Genomic DNA, 20,419 nt, shown 5'->3' with positions numbered 1-20,419 from the left:
GAAATAAAGTTAGTGTTGAGTTATATTTCAACTAGTTTTATTCCTAGAAAGTTTTTAGTTTATACGATACTTCCACATTAATTTTATCAATCTTCAAATAATGTTTCAAAATAATCCTGAGGATAAAATATTCAAACAATGAAGTTTTTGTAATAATTTTATTTGATGAAATCCTACAGAATTTTAAAATTAGAAAGTTAGATTTTTTTTGTAAGAGTTTTCTTATTATTTCGCTTTCGAATTATGGTCACTAGTTAAAATGTCGGCTATTCATAATTGGAATGCTGATTTCATAGGAAATATTCTCAATGTTTGCTCTTTCCTTAAGTTCTTTTTTTTGACGAATTTATCATTGAGGCATCCTATTAAAATGATACTGGAAGGTCGAAAAGATTGAAATCAATCTTCAAGAGAGGAACAATGGTCTTTTCAGAGATTATTATGCGAGCGAAGTCGAGGGTAAACACTTGTAAGTAAATAAATTAAACAATTTTTAGAAATATATTTATTATTCTCTATTCGGATGAGTCAATATAATTTGATTACCATTTTCATCCACTGAGTAACAAGAACCCCTCCTACATTGTTTAGGATCATAATTACCATTTTTCAAGCATGATGGTTTTTCAACAGACGACATTATTGCAGTAGCCATAGCACACTCTGAAACAGAAAGGTATATTTTGTGAGTGTGCAAGAAACATTAGAGTTTATTCTTTGTTTCAATTGTTATTTATTCAATTCTTTGCCTTAAATTGTATTAATACAAAAATTCCGAGTCTTACGTCTGTCTTTATATTAATTTAGTCATTCGAATTGACTGCTCGGAAGATACGACTCAAAATGGACAAAGTGCATGATAAGTTTGACAAACAGAAATATTATTATGGTAAAAATTTAAACATTTTGAAAGCGTTTTTCTGGTGCAAGTAGCAAGTGTATCCATAAAGAAATCTCAAACCAAACTAAACAAAATATGTAGTGATGGGAACCTTTAAAAAAAAGCACCTTAAGTTATAAATTAATATTCAGGGAAGCTATACCTCTGTCATTTTGAAACTTTGAATTCCATTTCAATATGTTAATATGCGATTTTCTGATTATTCGCACTACAATATTAGGTCAGCAAAAAACTTCAATATTTGCACAGTGAGAACAACTTCTTTACAGAAGTCCTTGTTCTATGAGGGTGTTCGTTTGTATAATGGTTATTATATATTATTAATACACACTTTTTTAATTTTTGTATGTCTGTGTTACTAATGGTTGTAACACGAGAAAAAGCAGGTAATCTTATTCGAATCATTTCGTCCCAATTGGAAAATATTACATATTACAAAAATACAAAGTAACTTAGTGGACGTTATGAAAAACGTGACTGTACGAAATGGCGAATGCGCCGGTATATAAATTCTTGATGAAGTGAATGAAAAAAAAACAAAACTTTATTTCAACAAATACTAATAAAAATAGAAAATTATTATCAGAAATTAAGATTTGTACTCACTGCAGTTCATGTCAGCTAGAAGTTCTTTATTGGAAGAATTCTTTTCCACAATATAATCGCTCATACGAATACCTTCTGGTGTCACACAGTATTTGCTGCAAAATGAGAACTTCTGAAGATCAAATATTATCAGTTAAATGTTATTTTCTCATTTACTTCCTTGTACCAACATTTTTCTGAAGGGGAAAACTGAAATTCCACTTTGGCGCTACATAATGAAATTTTGTGACGAGAATGATACATAAAAACCGAAAACAACGGGTAGTTGTATGCCAATGAGGAATGCAAAAATCACAGATGACAAATAAGGGGCGATGCCGAGAAAGCGGATAGATAAAAGAAAATAATGAACCTCGGACAAAGACTAGCTCGTAGTGCAACAAAAGTACTCATCTTGAAAGTGATAATAAACTCATAAATCGTAAAAAGGTCCGATTTTTTACTTACTTGTCGATTTCAAAGGAGAGTAAAATGATTATTATTGATTCATTTTATGGAGAAATTTTCGTTTTTCGTATTTGCGGGATTTCTGAGATTTTATATTTTGAAAATTAACCCCCCCCCATTTCTACCCCCTTGCCGTCAATCAAGACTAGGCAAATTATTATGAAGAATAAACACACTTGTGGCTTTAACAGAGACCACTGAAAAAAAGTTCATTGAAGGGATATTTAGAAAACTGTAAATGAATTTTCTTAGAGTAATGAAGAAAACATTAATAGATATCAATATCAATATCGGCAACATAACAAAGCGTTGACAGTACAAAATTTAGGAATTAGCCGAATTTGTGTGCGTATTCAAGGTGAATACAGTAGACATCTCAGATATGCCATTGTGACGTCATACCATTTCTAAAATAAATACCTACGTATACAGGGTGTTCTGATTTGTTTCCGACAAACTGAAATGGGTGATAGATCACATCATTTTAAGCAAAAAAGTTCCTATGAACATGGGTCCGGAAATGCTTCGTTTCCGAGATACAGGGTGTTAAAGTTGAAAAAATAATTCGCGTTTTCTTTAATATGTTTTGACTGCTTCGAAATCCTTTCATGAAATTATTCCTATTCAAATATTAAATTTGAATTCTTTTTGAAAATTTCTAAGGCGAAATGCATGCGGATTTTCTATTGCCCACTAATAAGTAGAAGTGGTATGCTATATAATTGTTGTTTTTAAGTGTTCTGAATATTCTGTTTCCTGAAATATTGCGTTGTTGGGATGCTTTACGAATACTGAGTTTTTATTTTCTTCGAAGGTCTGTAAAATCCTATTTCTCTGTAGATGATTTCTTCTTTGTATGCTTCGTTCGGGCCTTTGGTAACCAATACCATTTTCCTGTATTTGTTGATAAGCTATTAACTTAGTTAACTATAATTATAATCAATGACATCTGAACCTAACACACTTAAAATCTGTCATTGTGTATAGCCATTTTAAATCTATTGCCGCAACAATTGTTGAATGTAAAACAATCAATCATTCGAAGATATCATTTGTGCATTCAACAGAACGGTGGACATTTCGAACACCTTCTTTAAAAATTATTATGTTATTTTGTTTTGTTCTAAATTGTTACTCCTAAAAAATATTTAATTTAAAATTATTACAAATTTGTTTCTACATGTTTTAGAGATTACAAAAATATGGATTTGGCTTTAAATACGTTTTTCTCTGAAACGGTTGCCCCTAGCAACTTAAATGAGTTATACCTTTTTTAACTATAAAAGTCAGGGAAATCGATTTTTTTAGTTCAGAATGACGTTCAGGGTAGCACAGAAAAGTTGCTACGGCTTAAAGGGGACGAAATGATTGCCAGTGGCGCCCTCTAGAGTATACAACCAAATCGACCACAAATTTGAATTTCTCACCTCAAAAAACCCCATGTACCAACTTTCATGCAATTATTTGGAATCAGTCGAAAGATATTTAAGAAAACGCGAATTATTTTTTCAACTTTAACACCCTGTATCTCGGAAACGAAGCATTTCCGGACCCATGTTCATAGGAACTTTTTTGCTTAAAATGATGTGATCTATCACCCGTTTCAGTTTGTCGGAAACAAAACAGAACGCCCTGTATGTATAACGATTTTACTTACTACTGGTGATCCTCCTGTACTGGAGCATAATTTCCATCTGGTGTACAATCTGGAAGTTCATAAGCAAGCGCTATATCGTAATTATCCTCTATTTCTTCGATTTCCTTCGTCAAATTCATATATAATTCTTCACATCGTCTATAAAATTTTCCTTCTCTATCCACTGTTTCATTAACTACAATTTTAAACAAATTGTTAATGAAAAATGATGTAAGTAAATCTCTCAACAAACTAAAAATAGCAGCGACCTATATTATTCAAATAAATTTTGAATTTAATTTCTCATGCCAAGGCCAAATATCTATGAGTAAAAATCACTTGCTATTGTCCAATGTGTCTGATATATTTTAGACAAAGGTTTTCTGAACATAAGAATGAATTTTTCGACAAATCGTAATCCTACCACATTGGTGGAGCAGAAAAGGAGGAATAGAAATGGTTTCGATTTCCAAAAAACAACACTGATGCGTATATAGGGTGTTTCAACAAAAATTGCCCCCCTAGAACTCAGAATGAATAATTTTCGAAGATTAAAAAAAAACAGGTCAACTTCTGTTTTGAGAGGAACGAATTTCCACCATGAATTAGTTCTGAAAAAAACTACCCTCATGAAGATGGCATCAACTGTTTTAAAGAATCCAAAAATTATTTCCAAGTTCTGTATTAGAGAGAAAGAATTCCTATGACGACATTGTTCCGAAAAAACCACCTGAGAGTGGCAACAACCTCCAATTTTTTTTCACAGGAAAGAGATGGAGAGTGTGAGGGGCGAGGGTAGCAACAACACCCAATATATTTTCATAGGAAAGAATTGGAGGATGTGTTACTTTAATGTTTAGAGAACAGAAAAAACTACCTAAGTAAACCACAAAAGGAAAAAGATGTCTCTTTTTCCTATTCAAACAATGTTGGGGGTTGATGCCACCTTCATGAGGGTGGTTTTCTTTGGAACAAACTCATGAAGGAAATTCGTTCCCTTGAAAACAAAAGTTGACCTTTTTCTTCAAAAATTCTTCGTTTATGAGTTCTGGCTGGTCAAATTTTCGTTGAGACACCCTTTATAGGTATAGGTACATATGGAGTCAAGGATGCAATTGATCCATGAATAAAAGAGTGCCTACAGCTCCTGATTTGACGTCAGTACTGTCCTAATTTTTTCCGATATTCTGCGTGAATTTTCTATGATTCTGATGACGTGGTCAACAAGAAGTTTCGATTCTTACAACAAGATAAACTGTTATTGGATAAAGCATATATCTCCACTGGTGCAGCGTTTGAGAATGTGGCAGCTCCATCAATAGTATCGACACATAAACAAGTTTTATCGTCAATGCATTGCAAAGTTTCATATGCTCCATTCTGGGCACATCGTAGGTATTCCCCTGGTCTCAAAGATCTTCCAATGACGTAACTCATATCATCGAATTTTCGGGAACAAGCTGAAATTGAAAAAGAGTTGTTTGAAATTTTACTAAAAATTCTATTCTTGTAGTATTTATTTAACAGTTTCTACTCCGATTAATAATATTCACATAATATCCTTCTTGACCGTTCCTACATTATTAAGAATTATAAATTCATGTGATATTTCAAGTTCATATACATATAGATAGATATCTGAATTATAATAATATGATTAATGAAGTCCATTCATTCAATCCTTGAAAGTATTCTCATGCGGGGATAAATATGAAATTCAATTTGGTTCCATTCATACTGGGCGATAAAATGTGGAATATACATACAAAGGCACTCAGACATCTACTTACTGCAAGGTAGATCATATTCTGCTCTTCCATTGTTATCAATACTGCCAAATATTCTTTTTCCATCTTTATCGACACAATAACATCTGAAAGAAAAAAGAGAATTTTGTTATGAAAGGTGTGGTAAAAACCTAATTCCCACTAGGTATATATCACAAATATACAGCGTGCCAAAAAAGTAATGTAACTCCTCAATTATTCTTGTACGATGAAATATTAAGGAAAATCCTCGAACTCGTCGATTTTTAATTTCCAAAGTAATTTATCCTGTGCTTTTTTTAATATGATATTTCTCACCCCCTATGTCCTGCACCCCTCTACTTAATTTTTTCAAATGGAAATAAATGGATTGCGATTAATCAAATGAAAGGTAATTTGATTACCTGTTCAACGATGTAGCTAAAAGTAGAATTGGTCGTGGTGTTTTTTTATTAAGTATTATTATTATTACTATTATTTTGAACTGGGGTCGTTTTGGTTCGGTAAGCCTTCCGGGAACTACGACCATGTAGATCTTTTGTTCTCTACCCTACTCATTCATGGAAACCCAAGGAGGTCGTCAATGGCGTTGATAAAACTGACAACCTCCTTAGGGGCCTTGGCCGTTACCTCTCTGGTATCCAGGACCAGCTTACCCATGTGAATGGTTCTTAGGCCAGCCAGCTCCGGACACTTGCATACCATGTGTTCGGCTGTTTCTGCTTCTGATCCACAGAGCCTGCAAATTTCGTCTGCTGACTTTCCCATACGGTACAAATGATGTTTTTTATACCGACAGTGCTCCGTCAGCTGTCCTACCACCACCTGAAGCTCGGCTCGTGACAGCTTCAAGAGCTTTCTGGCGTAGGTAGGTAAAATCGTCACGAATTTCTTTGCCTGAACAAGTCTAGGAATGTTATTTCAGTGAATTGTCCTGTTGTTCAACTCCCATAGCTGGACCGCAGCTTTATATTGGTCTTTTCCTAGCCCACAGAAATGCTCAGGTCCGGCAGATGTTAACCTTGATGCACTTTTTACAACTTCATCAGCTTTTTCATTTCCTTCAACCCCACAGTGCCCTGGTACCCATAGTAGAGTCACTTTATTGCCTCTGGCCAGTTGCTTTATGGTGTTACGGCACTCCCAAGTCAGCAGAGACCCCTGGCAATACGATTCCAGGGATCTCAGCGTGGTTTGGCTGTCTGTGGTGATGTAGATATTGCCCCCTTGAGGTTCATTTTGGGACACTCCTGAGCGCATACATAAACAGCCATTATCTCGGTCTGTAGAATCGAGGGCTCACTTCCCAGGGCTTTAGAGATCCTCAGTTAAGGTCCATATATCCCAATGCCAGTGCCCTTCTCTGATTTTGATCCATCGGTGAACCATATGGATAACTATTTGTTCAAACGATTTACGAGACTTATTGCACTAGGACGGTCATTTATAACCGTTTCAAAGGGCGTTTCAAAATCGTAAGTTGTTGGCATAACATCCGATGGTTTTGCTAAGAGGTTTGAATCTAATTGATTCAGTATCCTCATATGTCCAACCCAGTTTCCAGGAAGGAGCTTTCCATTTTTTATTAAGTAAGTAGTAGGAGGTATTCAATCAACTTGCTCTCACATCTCCACTTGGACATAAGACAGTCTTAATGCAAGGGTGTAGAAACGCTAGGAAATCTGTGAAAAACTTCGGCCCAGCTCCATGTGTTTCCCACTCTCACACTAAGCCATTCGTAAGGTCAAAGGGACCCAAATTTGAACGTGCTAGAGGACGTAGGAAGTCTTGTGGTTATGAGAAATAAGTATTTCAATTTGCTATGACAATAAAACGTTACTAAATTTCATATAACAGCTGCTCACGACATATACACTATGTCCGTTAAGTATGGAACAAATTCATTTTCAGCTAAACAGACCATTTTAAGGAATAATCCTGAAATTTTTGATTTTAATTTACCGTATTTAAAAATATTAATCCAATATACAGGGTGAATTATTTTCGAGTAATGCCGTCACGGTCATTTTTTTTTTTTATGGAACACCCCCATTTTGTCTCAATTTTCCGATTACTCTAGCTGAGCTGATTACAAAAATGTATCACATGTTGATTCCAATTGGTACAGGGTGGACAAAAATAATAAATTAAATCTAAGCAATAATTGAAACATTCACGAATACCAGAAATATTGTAGTTCTAAACTGTCATTGAACACCAATAAATTACTAAACAAATAATGACATTTCACAAAAAACTATGTTTTTGACTATGTTTTTTTTAAATTGATAAGAAATAATTTCTTTCATAATCTGTCTGCTAGACCACAAGTACTAAACATGTTTGGAAACAGCTCATTTTTATTCAAATTCAAACCAATTGCCGCTAGACAATAAGTATTTTTGATAATATTGTTAATTCAACTAATAAAGAATGTTACGCGTTACTTTATGAGCACACACAAAACTATTGTATTTTTGTCCACCCTGTACCAATTGGAATCACATGTGATACATTTTTGGAATCAGCTCAGCTAGAGTAATCGGAAAATTGAGACAAAATAGGGTTGTTCCATTTGAAAAAATTGACGGTGACGTCATTACTCGAATGTAATTCACCCTGTATATTAGATTATTATTTTTGAATACGGTAAATTAAAATAAAAAATCGACGTGTTTCAGGATTATTTCTTAAAATGGTCTGTTTAGCTGAAAATGAATTTGTTCCATACTTTACGGACATAGTGTATGATGATTGAATCTAAATTAACACTCACATGCCACCAGGAATGCATTGATATGGAACATAATATCCATCTCCATCGCAGTTTGGCCTTACTTGGTAATCGCCAACTCTACCCATATCTTTATCCATATCATATTTTGCTTGGGCATCTAGGCAAAGTGTACCTGTCACTACAAAATAGCAAGTGAAAATGGTTAGCTTAAATAGTTATTTTTTCGACTCACATGCAACGCATTTTTCTGTTTTCGGATCACAAAAAAGTCCTGGGCCACAAATTTCAGTAGGAGAATCACTCGTTTTTTCACCGGTAGAACAAGTATCACCTTCATCTAGAGAAAGAAAATGATTCCGATATAATCACATATTAATTTTGAAGAAACAAATTGAAATGAATTTATAAACTTTTTTTCAATGCATACATTACATATCCATATACTCTCATTCGAATTTACTAATATGTATAGCACAATTCCAGTACTGCTTATCAAATGATGATAATTTAAACTTCATTAAACAAATGTGGCTGCAGACCACAAGAACAATAAAGAAGAATTTCAAGACATTTAATATATAATTTTTTCTGTCCCTACATTATAATAATATTATAATAATAATTGACTTTATTTCCACAATACAAGATTAATACAAATAATTTTACAAAGAAAAAAAAATTGAAAATTCAGTGTGAGAAAAGGTGTCCAGTAATGCACCTTACTACATGTCCGGTTCAACTCAACATGAATACAAATATAATAATTTTGATTGGCATAAAAAAACCTAAGACTTTCAATTATAACACAAAACCTTGATGGAAATTCATATACTGATTTATTCAATTCAACATAAATATTTCTCCAATTACATTTTGCCTTCAGGTGAATATGGCTATACTGACCCTAAGTTTATCTTACTTTTGAACTTGATTATATTGAAAAAAAAAATCAAAAAATTATATGTTATATGTTATATAGTTTTTACTTCCTTTTCATTGTTTTCGAATACTTTTTTCATTAATTTTTCTTGAAAATTAAGTGTAGTCGACAGTGGCGACACTAGGGGGAACCAGAGGGGGCCCGGGACCCCTAAAATTCTGCTGAAATTGTTGTTTCAATTTTAAGTGTTGATTTGTATATCCATTTCACAGAAGAGTAACAGAGAACCTCTATGACTACCGCTCTTCAAATCCTACCGGAGAAACAATATTTGTTCAGTTAGCCTACGGTGTTTTTAAATGCAAGTTAGTGAAATGAATATTCAAATTATAAGTTTGTAAATTCAGTAAGTTTTTCGACCTTCATACACAGATGAGGAAAGATTTGTCGATAAGTTAAGTAATTAACAAAACCTTTTCCGGTTCTCTGCCATGCGGAATTTTCTATGTAACCCCGAAATGTTTTTCATACTCACTCAAATACGCAATACAGAATTCATGATTTGTACTTTACGGATTTTTTTGAATTTTTCATTTAAACGTTGTAGTTCAACCGTCTTCGGTAGGAAAACGGAAAATGACAAGTTAGATGTTGCTCCACTTTTTTTGGCACAACATTCACAAGTTGGATGTTAACGGTAAATGTTGAATTTTAATTATTTTTTTTTACATTTTTCTTGTTATGAGGACAAAATCATGCATAATGAAATGTTTTTCATACTCACTCAAATACGCAATACAGAATTCACAGCAGTTGCAAGGAGTAGGAGATAGCAAAAACAATCCGCTGTCAGAATTGGTTTTGTTGCATAAGGATGGTAGTGTAGGGCATGCAGGATCAGTTTGTCCTGGATAATTCTGCAATGGAAAAAAAGAATTTCATTCAAAATATCTCATAACTACAATAACTTCAAAAAAGCTCCAAAAACTAATCTCCCCAAAAAACCCTGACGTAAATTCGTATTCATGTAATTCTGCATGATCTTTCCACTTAATTCAGTCAAAAGAGTACTTAAGAGGGGTCTATACCGTTTCAGCAATCAGTTCAGAAATTAGTACCCTTCATTTTACGTTAGTGTCCATCGCTTTGAATGAGGTTTTCATTATTATTCATTTTAAAGAGTACACCATTGCAGAAAGTCTTTATTTATTATTTTTTTTTCAAATGGAAAAAAAGAATTGGATGAATTTTTTATTGAAGAATAAATACATGCATTATATTGATGAAATATTAAGGGTTTTATTTTATATTAAGTGGGTTTTTTGGTCAATAAATCCTCCAACTTCAACTTTATTTTTTCTCAATAGTAATTTTTATACATATGACTTACTTTTACATACATAGAAAAATATATTTGACATTTTATTCATAGAACAAAATATCCTTTCTTTGAACTACTTATTTTATGATCATTACATTCTAAATCTAACATTTCAACACCTTGTCCTAATGATCACAAAATTTCAAAAAAAACATTAACTTCATATAACTAATTCATTTTTATGCTTCATAAACTTTACACTATTCAAAGCTTTAGTAAATATATCTGCTATATTCTCCTCTGTACACAAATATTTAACATTGATTAGACCTTCATTAACTTTTTCATGTATAAAGTGAAATCTCACATCTATATGTTTAGATCGTCTATTAAACTGAGCGTTTTTAATGATGCTTATGGCACTCTGATTATCAATGTTCAAAGTTGCACTAATATTTCTCAAAATTATAGATTCAAATAAAGTTTTCACATATAGTACCTCCTTGACACTTTCAGCTGCCGCAATAAATTCTGCCTCGGTGCTGCTCAACGCTACTACTGGTTGCTTTCTCGAACTCCAGCTTATTGGTCCATTACAATAGAACACAACATATCCTGTAGTGCTCTTTCTGGTCATCTTGTCTCCTGCGAAATCACTATCGCTGTATGCCTTCAACATTTCATCTTTTTCATCTTTCTTGTATATGATTCCATCATCTCTTGTACCCACTAGGTATCTAAAAATTCTCTTAACATTATTTATATCTGCTCTTGTTGGATTCTCTAGATTTCGGCTGCAAAACCCAACTGCATATGCTATATCTGGTCTCGTCTTATTAGATAGGTATAATAAGCTCCCAACTGCTTCACGATAGGGGAATTTTTCTGGTTTGAGTTCTATCTGACAATTATCATTATTATCGGTTATCGGAGTAGCTGCTGACTTAGCATTTTCCATATGAAATCTCTCCAAAATGCTTTCTGTATATTTCTTCTGGTCCAATTTCATCCAGTTATCACCTTTCGTCAATCTAATTCCCAAAAACATATCGACTTCCTCAAACTTCTTGATCTCAAAATTCTCTTCCAGTTTTCTTAATAAACTGTCTACATCTTCATTTCTTTCTCCTGCTACTAATCCATCATCCACATAAATAGCTAACATTAAAGTTCCAATTTGGTTTGTAAATATACACTGATCAATACTCAAAGGTTTCATGTCATATTCTTTTAGACATTTTGTGAAACATTCATTCCATTTCATTGGCGCTTGCTTCAGGCCATAAAGCGACTTCTTAAGTTTGCAGATTTTTCCTTCTTGTTCCTCATATCCCTCTGGTACATTCATGTAGATATATTCAGTGATTTTTCCATAAAGAAATGCAGTCTTTATATCAAACTTTTTGAGTATGAAGTTCCTTTTTACTGATATGGCTAATAGCATTCGTAGCGAGCTGATATTAACTACAGGACTAAACACCTCTGTGTAATCAATACCTTTTTGTTGTTGACATCCTCTTACTACAAGTCTTGCTTTATAGGTGCCATCGTCTTTAATTTTAAATACCCATTTATTGGTAAGTACTTTTGTGCCGTTAGCTTCCTTCTTGTCTATATATTCCCATGTCTGATTTTTCTCCAATGATCCTTTCTCATCTTCTATCGCCTTCTTCCATCTGTCTCTTTCTTCACTTTGCTTTGCCTCATTGTATGTTAGCAAAGCAAAATCGTCATAGTGCTTAGGTTTATTAATTCTTCTTCCTGATCTGGTTCTAGTATCTTGCCTTTCGGTTGAATTTCCTTGTCCCGAGTTCAAATCTTCTTCATCACCGTTGTCAGAGACTTCTTCATAGATGTATTCTATTTCATTTTCATGTATTGATGTTTCATTTTGTTGTTCCTTACAATTGTCTTGTTGTTGAATACATTCTGATTCAATGTCTTGTTGTATTTCCATATCAGGTTCTTGTTCATTGTTGTGTTGAATACTCCAGTCACACTCTTCGTTTTCGGTCAATTCATGTTCATTAAACTTTCTTACCATGTTTTTCTTCATATTGTCTCCCTTCTTCTTAAATACCACATCTCTTCTTATCATTATTCTTTGCTTTCTCTCATCCCATAGACGGTATCCCGTTGGTGCATATCCCATGAACAAAAATTTTTCACTTCTGCTATCTAATTTGTTCAGATATCCCAAGGTTTTAGCATACACCTCAGATCCAAAAATTTGTAGTCTCTTTAAATCTGGTTTATTACCTGTCCACATCTCTATTGGTGTCAAATCAAGGGATAATGACTCTGTTGGACTTCTATTTAGGATAAAAGTGCAACTCTAGCTGCTTCACCCCAAAACTTTTTATTTACGTTCATGTCAAATAATAGGGTTCTTACTTTTTCTATTAGAGTTCTGTTGAGACGTTCAGCTTTCCCATTTAATTGTGGTGAATAAGGTATTATGGGATCCATAATTATGCCGTTCTCTTTGCAGTAATTTTCTAATTTATTATTTCTATATTCTCCACCATTGTCACTCCTTATCTTTTTTATTTTCATAGTTTTATCTCTTTCTACTTCTTCAACATATTCTTTTATAAAATCAACTGTCTCACTCTTGTATTCAAGAAGATATATAACTACATAGTGTGTATAATCATCCATTAAAGTTAAGATATATTTCTTATTATCCCATGTTGGAGGGTCTATTGGTCCACATAGATCTGAGTGAATTATTTCCAAGGGTCTCCCAGCTCTTGTTCTTTCTGTATTGAACGGAGCTCTCACCTGCTTTCCTTTTATGCAGATCTCACACGGTGTCTCAAAATAATCACAGTCTGTTGTTTTAATGTCCATTCCTGTTACCATTTGTTTATCGATGAGTTTCTTAATATCCTTTATATTAATGTGCCCCAACTTACTGTGCCAATTTTTTATTTTTTCTTCTTTTGTTGAAACGAGAAAAGTTTCATCCCAGTGGTCTTCTTTTGTGAGTTCTATTATATACAGACCTTTCTCGTTCTTCGTTCCTTCTAATATTTTCTCATTTTCCTTCATTATATGTACTTTGTCGTTTTCAAATATTACTTGACCATGATTTTCTGTTATGGCCTTTACTGAGAGTAAATTTTTACTTAAATCTGGTACGTACAAAACATCCTTTAATGTACATTCTTTCATTTCAATTTCTCCGATTCCCTTAGCTGTGATTTTAGTACCTTTTTTGGCTACACATATTTCGCTGTTAGTTTTCGTAAGATTCTTGAATATCTTATGATCGTTCACCATATGGGCTGTACTACCTGAGTCTAGGACAAACACGTTTCGACTAAATTCTCTGGAGCTGCTGCTTTCTGTTAAAAAAGAAATTTTATTATTACTTTGTTCGGTTTTATTATAATTCTTATGTTTATCCCTGAAAAAGCAGTTATTCTCTGTGTGGTTGACTTTCTTACAAATTCTGCATTTCACTTCCTGTGTTGTATTCACCATACGACTATTATAACCTGTTTGATTTGCATTCTGGTATTTATCAGTGCATGCATAGTTTTTATTTTTATTCCTGCAAAATCGAGCAATATGTCCTACCTTTTTACATATATAACAAGTTTTATCGAGACTAGAACACTGGAACGCTACAGGTGTTCTCCCTTTTTCTTCATTTTTATTCATAGTTTCTTCTGAAAGCAATCTTGAAACTAGATTCGTCAGTGTCTTCTCAGCATTTGTAGTTGATTCCCAAGCGGTCTTAAAGAATTTGTATTCTCCAGGTAATGTACTCAAAATTTTAGAACACATCATTTCATCGCTTACATCTTGTTTTAATGATTTCAGTCTATAAGCTAAATTTTGTAGTTTACTTACATGTGTTGCAATGTCACTCCCTTTTTCGAATTGAGAACTAAAAAACTCCTGTAAAAGTCTACACTTTTGGTCTTCGTTATCCTTCTTGAAGATCGTTTTCAATTTCTGGTACATTTCTGCAGACGTTTGGCAATTAAACATGTGTACAAGTACCTTTTTATCAACTATAGAGATGATAATTTTCTGTGCCTTTGCATCCCTTTGTATCCACGACTTCTTATCTTTTTCCTCGGTTAGAACCTCAAATTTTTCACAATCAGTCACTATAGCGTAGAGTCCACTTGCTTTGAAATAAACTGTCATCTGAAAATTCCACATCTCAAAAGATTCAGCTTCCACCAGCCTCTCAATTGCGCCTATTTCATTTGATTCTTCCTGCATGGTTTTCTACTTGTAAATTCCTGTGGTCTTGTGGGTTCGAATCCTTTGAATTTCTTGATTTTATTGTTCGGCTTGGAACGCCACGTGCCTATGTATTCTTATTCAGAAAATCTTCTCTGGCTTGTTTTTACTTTTGTAGCACTTTGGGGCTTAAACTGGACCCATGACCTGATGAAATATTAAGGGTTTTATTTTATATTAAGTGGGTTTTTTGGTCAATAAATCCTCCAACTTCATCGAACGATTAACTTAAACTTTATTTTTTCTCAATAGTAATTTTTATACATATGACTTACTTTTACATACATAGAAAAATATATTTGACATTTTATTCATAGAACAAAATATCCTTTCTTTGAACTACTTATTTTATGATCATTACATTCTAAATCTAACATTTCAACATATATAACTCCGAAAAAATTTCAGGAATTTTCACATAGAAATATTATACAAAAAGTCTTATCAAAGACTAAAAAACGGTTTTTCTAAAATTAAAAATGAAGACGTAAAAACGTATTTGGAATTCTTTTATGTGATAAAAAGTACGGTAAATCAGAGGAACATTTGCAATTTGCTTTACCATCCTGAAAAGAGTTGGAATATCAAAAACGCCGAGGAGGAAGGAATAGTAAAGCTTTGTCAGATCACGGGAAAGTCGTGTGGTATAGATAATCAAGAATATAATCACTCAATTACTCTGCAAAGTGAGTAATAAGATGAAAACACAGATAATCAGTTTCCAAACGACGTTATTCATCACTTTGTTGGAGAAAGAAATTGTTCTTGAGCAAAAAGAAAATAGATGAAAAAAATACCCACCTACCTCTCTTCTATTGTTTATCTTTCGATATATGCCATGTTAAACAATTAATATTGGAAAACAATTTTTGTGCGCATAATGTTGCAGCCCCACTTTGTTGGGATAGTTACTGATGTTCCAAATCGGTAAATTCGTTTGGTCTACAGATTTAAATTCGATAAAACATATTTGGGATTAGATGAGAAAACTTTTACGGAGATATAAGCCGGCTATAAAAATTCTGGAGAGTTTCGTGATTTATTGGTAAATAAATTAGGAATTAATTTTCTAAAATCTGATCCAAAGCATGCCCCGCCGTTCACAGCATGTTATCATTAGGGAAAGGGATTCTTGCATTTTTCAAAGGATTTAAAAGCATAATAAAAACAAGTTGATTTTTTTCAGTGTCTATACCCATTGAACTTCGAATAAAATAACAAAAAACTTTTTTATTCGAGCAATAAAATTATTGAAATATGTTACAATGAAAAACTAAGAAAGCAATAATGTGAAGTCGGGAACTTGTGATCTCTCATTAATTCATACTTCAATTTTATCCTTGGAGACCACATGTATTCATTTATACCTATTTAAATTCTACATTCGAAATTTCGTGAAAAAATCACATAAATACTATGATATACCATATACCAACAGTGTCGAACATTAAATTCGAGTCATCTGGTAGCATTTACTTCAGAATTTTTTTTTTATGTTTACCATATTTAAAAAGTTCAATTCAAGTTCAATGACGTAATTCACGAAACACCACATGAGCGATCTGAAGCATTTGTATCTTAATATTGCCATTGGTATGAAAACTTACTTTTAATTAGGGAGTCTTAAGTTTACGAACATGTTATATCATCTGAAAGGAAATTTCGTTTTCCTTTGATACATTTTATGATATGCATGTCATTCCATTTGAAAAAATGCCCCTTTCATCATTTTACTATGTGTATTTCATTACAACTGAATAATCAGGGCCGTCGCTAGGGGGTAGGCAGGGGAGGCGACCGCCTAGGGCGGCAAAATTCTGGGGCGGCATTTCAATCTTGATCAACAAAAATCATATGTGTAGAAATTCAAAGTAAGAAATGAGATTTAAATCGGTTAGAAACAACACGAAAATATACAGACAATTTAAACCATCAAAGGTGCCGCATTATACTCAACAACTCATAAATATCCAGATGTCGTGTAAACCCCCTCACAGCTGTTTACTGTTTAGGAGATATTGATGCTAAAAACACATGTACTAATCAGGCTTGTCGACCTTCTCTTTGCTACAATGCTCAATTTTATTGCTTTATTAGGGTAGCCGGTGATATTTTTCTTTACAATTCTTCAACCAGAATGCTGATTCCCCAGATGAGTGCAAAATATACGAGAAACGTTTCCATTTCATCATTTCCATCTCATCCTTCCTAAGAAATACATATCTGAGAAGTTTATTTTATTTTATACCACGTTCCATTATATAACAATATTTTTTTGATCGTACTGTATGTGCAAAGTGAGTGTTATATTCTGAATTTTTCGATTTGCCTTTGGATTTAAGGATTTCAAAGTAGATTACTGAAGGTAAGTTCTATAATTTTTTATTTTCATCATTTCCTTATTATTATCATTTTTCGGCACTGGGAAGTACCTACCTACGTTCGAAGCGTCGGATGATGAGATAGACTTAATAGAAAAAATCATATTCATTTATTTGAAAATAGGTATAATGTTCCCAAAGAAATATGATCCGTGTTTCTTTCAGTTACGTTTCCGGGGTGGTAGTAGTGCGCCCCAAAACTGTCCAGGCGCCCCCTGGAGAAAAATTGGGGCGCTTAAATTCAGTTACGATATTCTACTTTATGAACAAAAATTCACATGTTCAAAATGTAAGGTGCCGAAAGAGAAAACAAAAATTTCAAAATAATATTTTTCTAAAACGTTCTCATACTTCCCTCGCCCGGAACTTTCAATTGCCCCTTGAAGAAATTTTTCTTAATTAAATAATGAATCAGGGCCCGCTCTGGAGGCTGGCTAATTGGCATTTTGCCGGGGGCGGCAAATATTGGAGGGCGGCATTTTCAATTTTTTTCAGAAATCCGAATTCCAAGAAGAAAGTGTTGAATACTTTTTTTTAATTTCAAAGAATTTCACATATGATTTTTTATCAAATTAATTAGTTTTGGGGGTGGGCGCATTCGAATTTGAAATAATGGTTCATCCGTATCATCCGATTGTTACACACTATCATCTTAAAGATAAAAAAACAAAATATTCAAACGTTTTATAAAGTCGGAACTCAGCAGAAGAACCTGAGACCGCAGAGCCTGTTCTAGAGGGGCGGCAAATATTGGAGAAAGGTATTTTCTACTTTTTTTAAGAAATAATTACACATTACACTCAATACATTTTCCGTCCATAAAACCCTTCTAACTTTTTATAAAATAATCTCATCCCGAACAAGGGCGTCGACTTGTATTTTTGCCGGGGCGGTAGAAACGCTAGAGCGGGTCCTTATTGAATATTATTATGAAATATGGAAGATATTGGTAGCAAACTCCATATTTTTGATTCTTTACAATTTACAGCATAATTTGAACTTAGAAGTATCGGCAAAAAAAAACGTTTCGAATTCGAATCGAATTGTATCACTAATCAACTTATCTCATTATATGTATATTGTACTTATATTTTTCTTCTAGTCATTTATATTATGTATTTCTATCTTTACATTTGTTTATTTATACTCGTCATGTATATTATTTGTTTTTACCAATCCTTAAATGCCAATTTTGACATTCAATTAATTAACTTTTCGATGATTTATTCAAATGATCGAAAAGTTAATATTTGAATAATTCGTTGAATATTTTTTCCGGAAAGATATTTTTTGTTCTAGTCATTCATATTATGTATTCCTATTATTGTTCCTTACCAATCCTAAAATGATTTTCATTTTTGTACAAGTTTGAACTTGTTGGTTTTGTTTATATTTTTTCTATGTTATTATAATTAAAATTTTACAAACTGTCGCCTTCAACTTTCTCATATTTCGGTAGAAGACCCCGATAACCCAAAATAATTTTTTTGCATTCTGCAGAGTAGACTGTTAGGGCGGCAAATTGGGTATTTGCCTAGGGCGGCAATTTGGCTAGCGACGGCCCTGTGAATAATACACGTGATAATAATAATCCAGATATAGGGACAAGGAAGTTGATACAATAATAATCAAGAGGCTAGGGCAAACCGAAAAAAGTAATAATATACAGGATGATCTACTAGAAATATCGAAGTTGTTAGTATGTTTGGATATAAGCAGCTACACCGTAGAATTGAAAATATTTTAGATCGATAATAATGAAATTTTACCTTCCGGTCGCCGTAAAAGTCTAGGGTACCATCGACCATGGCCCACCCTGTATACCTTATGTAGTTCAGTGGTCTACAAATTGCGCAAGAGGCGGCTGAATAAACTTGCGCTCAAAGATCCTGAACTCACACAGTGTTTTTCTGTTTTATTTAGACTGCTGAAACAAATGTATCATCTGTCATACTCACATCGCAATACTTCTCAGTACAAGTGACTGAAGAATCGTCTGCACTAACAACTGCAAGTACTATTAAGAATAACACAATTTTCACCAGATACATTGTTGATAAACTATTTTTCCATGAACAATAGTTATTTTGACTCATATGATGATGAAAAATTATTATGATATCTATAGGTTATCAATATTTCCAATTCATACCTGTTATCTTCATTGATAAGATTTTATCGAATTGTTTCGTTTAAATAAACGAATTTTCTCAGATGAGGCGAATCCCAAACTGGAAGCAAGCTCGGAACCAAGTAAGTAGAAAAAAATTGGAAAAGCCAAGAAATAAAATGTAATTGAAAACGTACTCGTATCATGAAATGAACTCATAAAAATCACAAGTGACGTCATGAATTAACCCTTCTACGTCACCGATTCAACCGCAGAACCAAACGTTACCACACTCGATAGCTTGGTTCAAATCAGACGATAGAATGGAAAAAGGAAGCAAAACACCCGGCAGTAATTCTAGATGAAAGAACGAACTTTAACGAACAGTTTCCTCAGAAAACAAGATTGAGATAATAAAAATAGTGCTGGTACCAAGCATTACGTATGCAGGAGTACCCTGGTATAATATGAAAGAAAATAATAAAGACAAGTTGCAAAGTACACTAAATACAGTAATCAGAACAGCGGTTGGCGCCCCATAGTATATAATCAACCAACAAATTAGAGAAGAATTGAAAATTGAAACTATGGACGAAATATTTAACAGACAAAAAAAAAAGAAATAGAGACGCTGAAAGAGCATGAAAATAAGGAATTAAGAAAGATACTACAGATTGAAATAAGAATGACAGATAAGAGGAAATACCTCTTTCAAAGAACCAAATAGAAGAAAAAAGTGACATGCAGTACGGAGAAAAGTCTCCCATTTAGACCAAATAAGGAAATCGGAGAAATAGGAGTATAGAGGCGTCTTTATACAAAAAGAAGACTTGAGATCAAAATAAGACTTGTTGAATTCCAGACTCAAAAATATGCAAGCCTACACAATTATCTGTCGATGGCAAGAAAGTTGGTTGTTTTTCTTTTTATAATAACATAATCCACACTGAATTCAAGTGAAAATTAATTATCGTTGTTATTCCCAAAGGGCTATAACCAAGGGTTATAATTGTTAATAGATTCCTTTAGCCTGATCTGAAAGGGTTTCTTTTGGAGATTTTACTCTCAAGGAGCGATTCAATAGTAAAACCGTGTGGAATTTTGAACAGAATAGATAAACATTGAGTATTGGAGGAGTAGCCAGGGCCGCCGCCAGGACAGACAAACCGGACATTTTTCCGGGGCGCAGTTAGTTAATAAAACGAGACATATTTATTGACACAAAACTGCTTTTTCAGTGACCACTTTTTGTAGTAAAATAATAGAATTACCAGGAGCCAATTTTTTTTAGATTGAATAGACTCTAACTATTGTTATGTACTTGAATGCACCTTTAAGAACTACGTTTTCTGTTTACTATGGACAGTATAG

The 20,419-nt window shown here is 33.3% G+C and overlaps 1 protein-coding gene across 1 annotated transcript; it reads right to left on the bottom strand.

Moving 5' to 3' along the window:
- Positions 1–487: 487 nt before the first annotated feature.
- On the bottom strand, positions 488–19,054 carry LOC123685982. The gene is made up of 9 exons (XM_045625884.1): positions 18,897–19,054; positions 9,758–9,890; positions 8,326–8,430; positions 8,133–8,271; positions 5,381–5,463; positions 4,835–5,050; positions 3,612–3,786; positions 1,508–1,602; positions 488–663 (listed from the first exon to the last, which is right to left on the bottom strand). The coding sequence occupies exons 1-9, from the start codon at positions 19,032–19,034 to the stop codon at positions 509–511; spliced, it is 1,239 nt and encodes a 412-aa protein (XP_045481840.1). The 5' UTR covers positions 19,035–19,054; the 3' UTR covers positions 488–508.
- Positions 19,055–20,419: the final 1,365 nt, after the last annotated feature.

Source organism: Harmonia axyridis, chromosome 1, assembly GCF_914767665.1.
Source record: "Harmonia axyridis chromosome 1, icHarAxyr1.1, whole genome shotgun sequence".
NCBI lineage: Eukaryota > Metazoa > Arthropoda > Insecta > Coleoptera > Coccinellidae > Harmonia > Harmonia axyridis.
The sequence above is the reverse complement of the archived record's forward strand: the minus strand, read 5'-3'. Positions and strand labels throughout refer to the sequence as shown.

What these genes read in the sequence shown, in the direction of transcription:
- LOC123685982 (XM_045625884.1), bottom strand. Translation starts at nt 19,034, where the DNA reads ATGAGTCAAAATAACTATTGTTCATGGAAAAATAGTTTATCAACAATG. An exon ending in CAATGCATTCCTGGTGGCAT is followed by an intron (nt 5,464 to 8,132) that starts GTGAGTGTTAAT and finishes TTTTTCTTTCAG; the next exon opens with ATGTTATTGTGTCGATAAAG. An exon ending in AGAATATGATCTACCTTGCA is followed by an intron (nt 5,051 to 5,380) that starts GTAAGTAGATGT and finishes TTTCAATTTCAG; the next exon opens with CTTGTTCCCGAAAATTCGAT.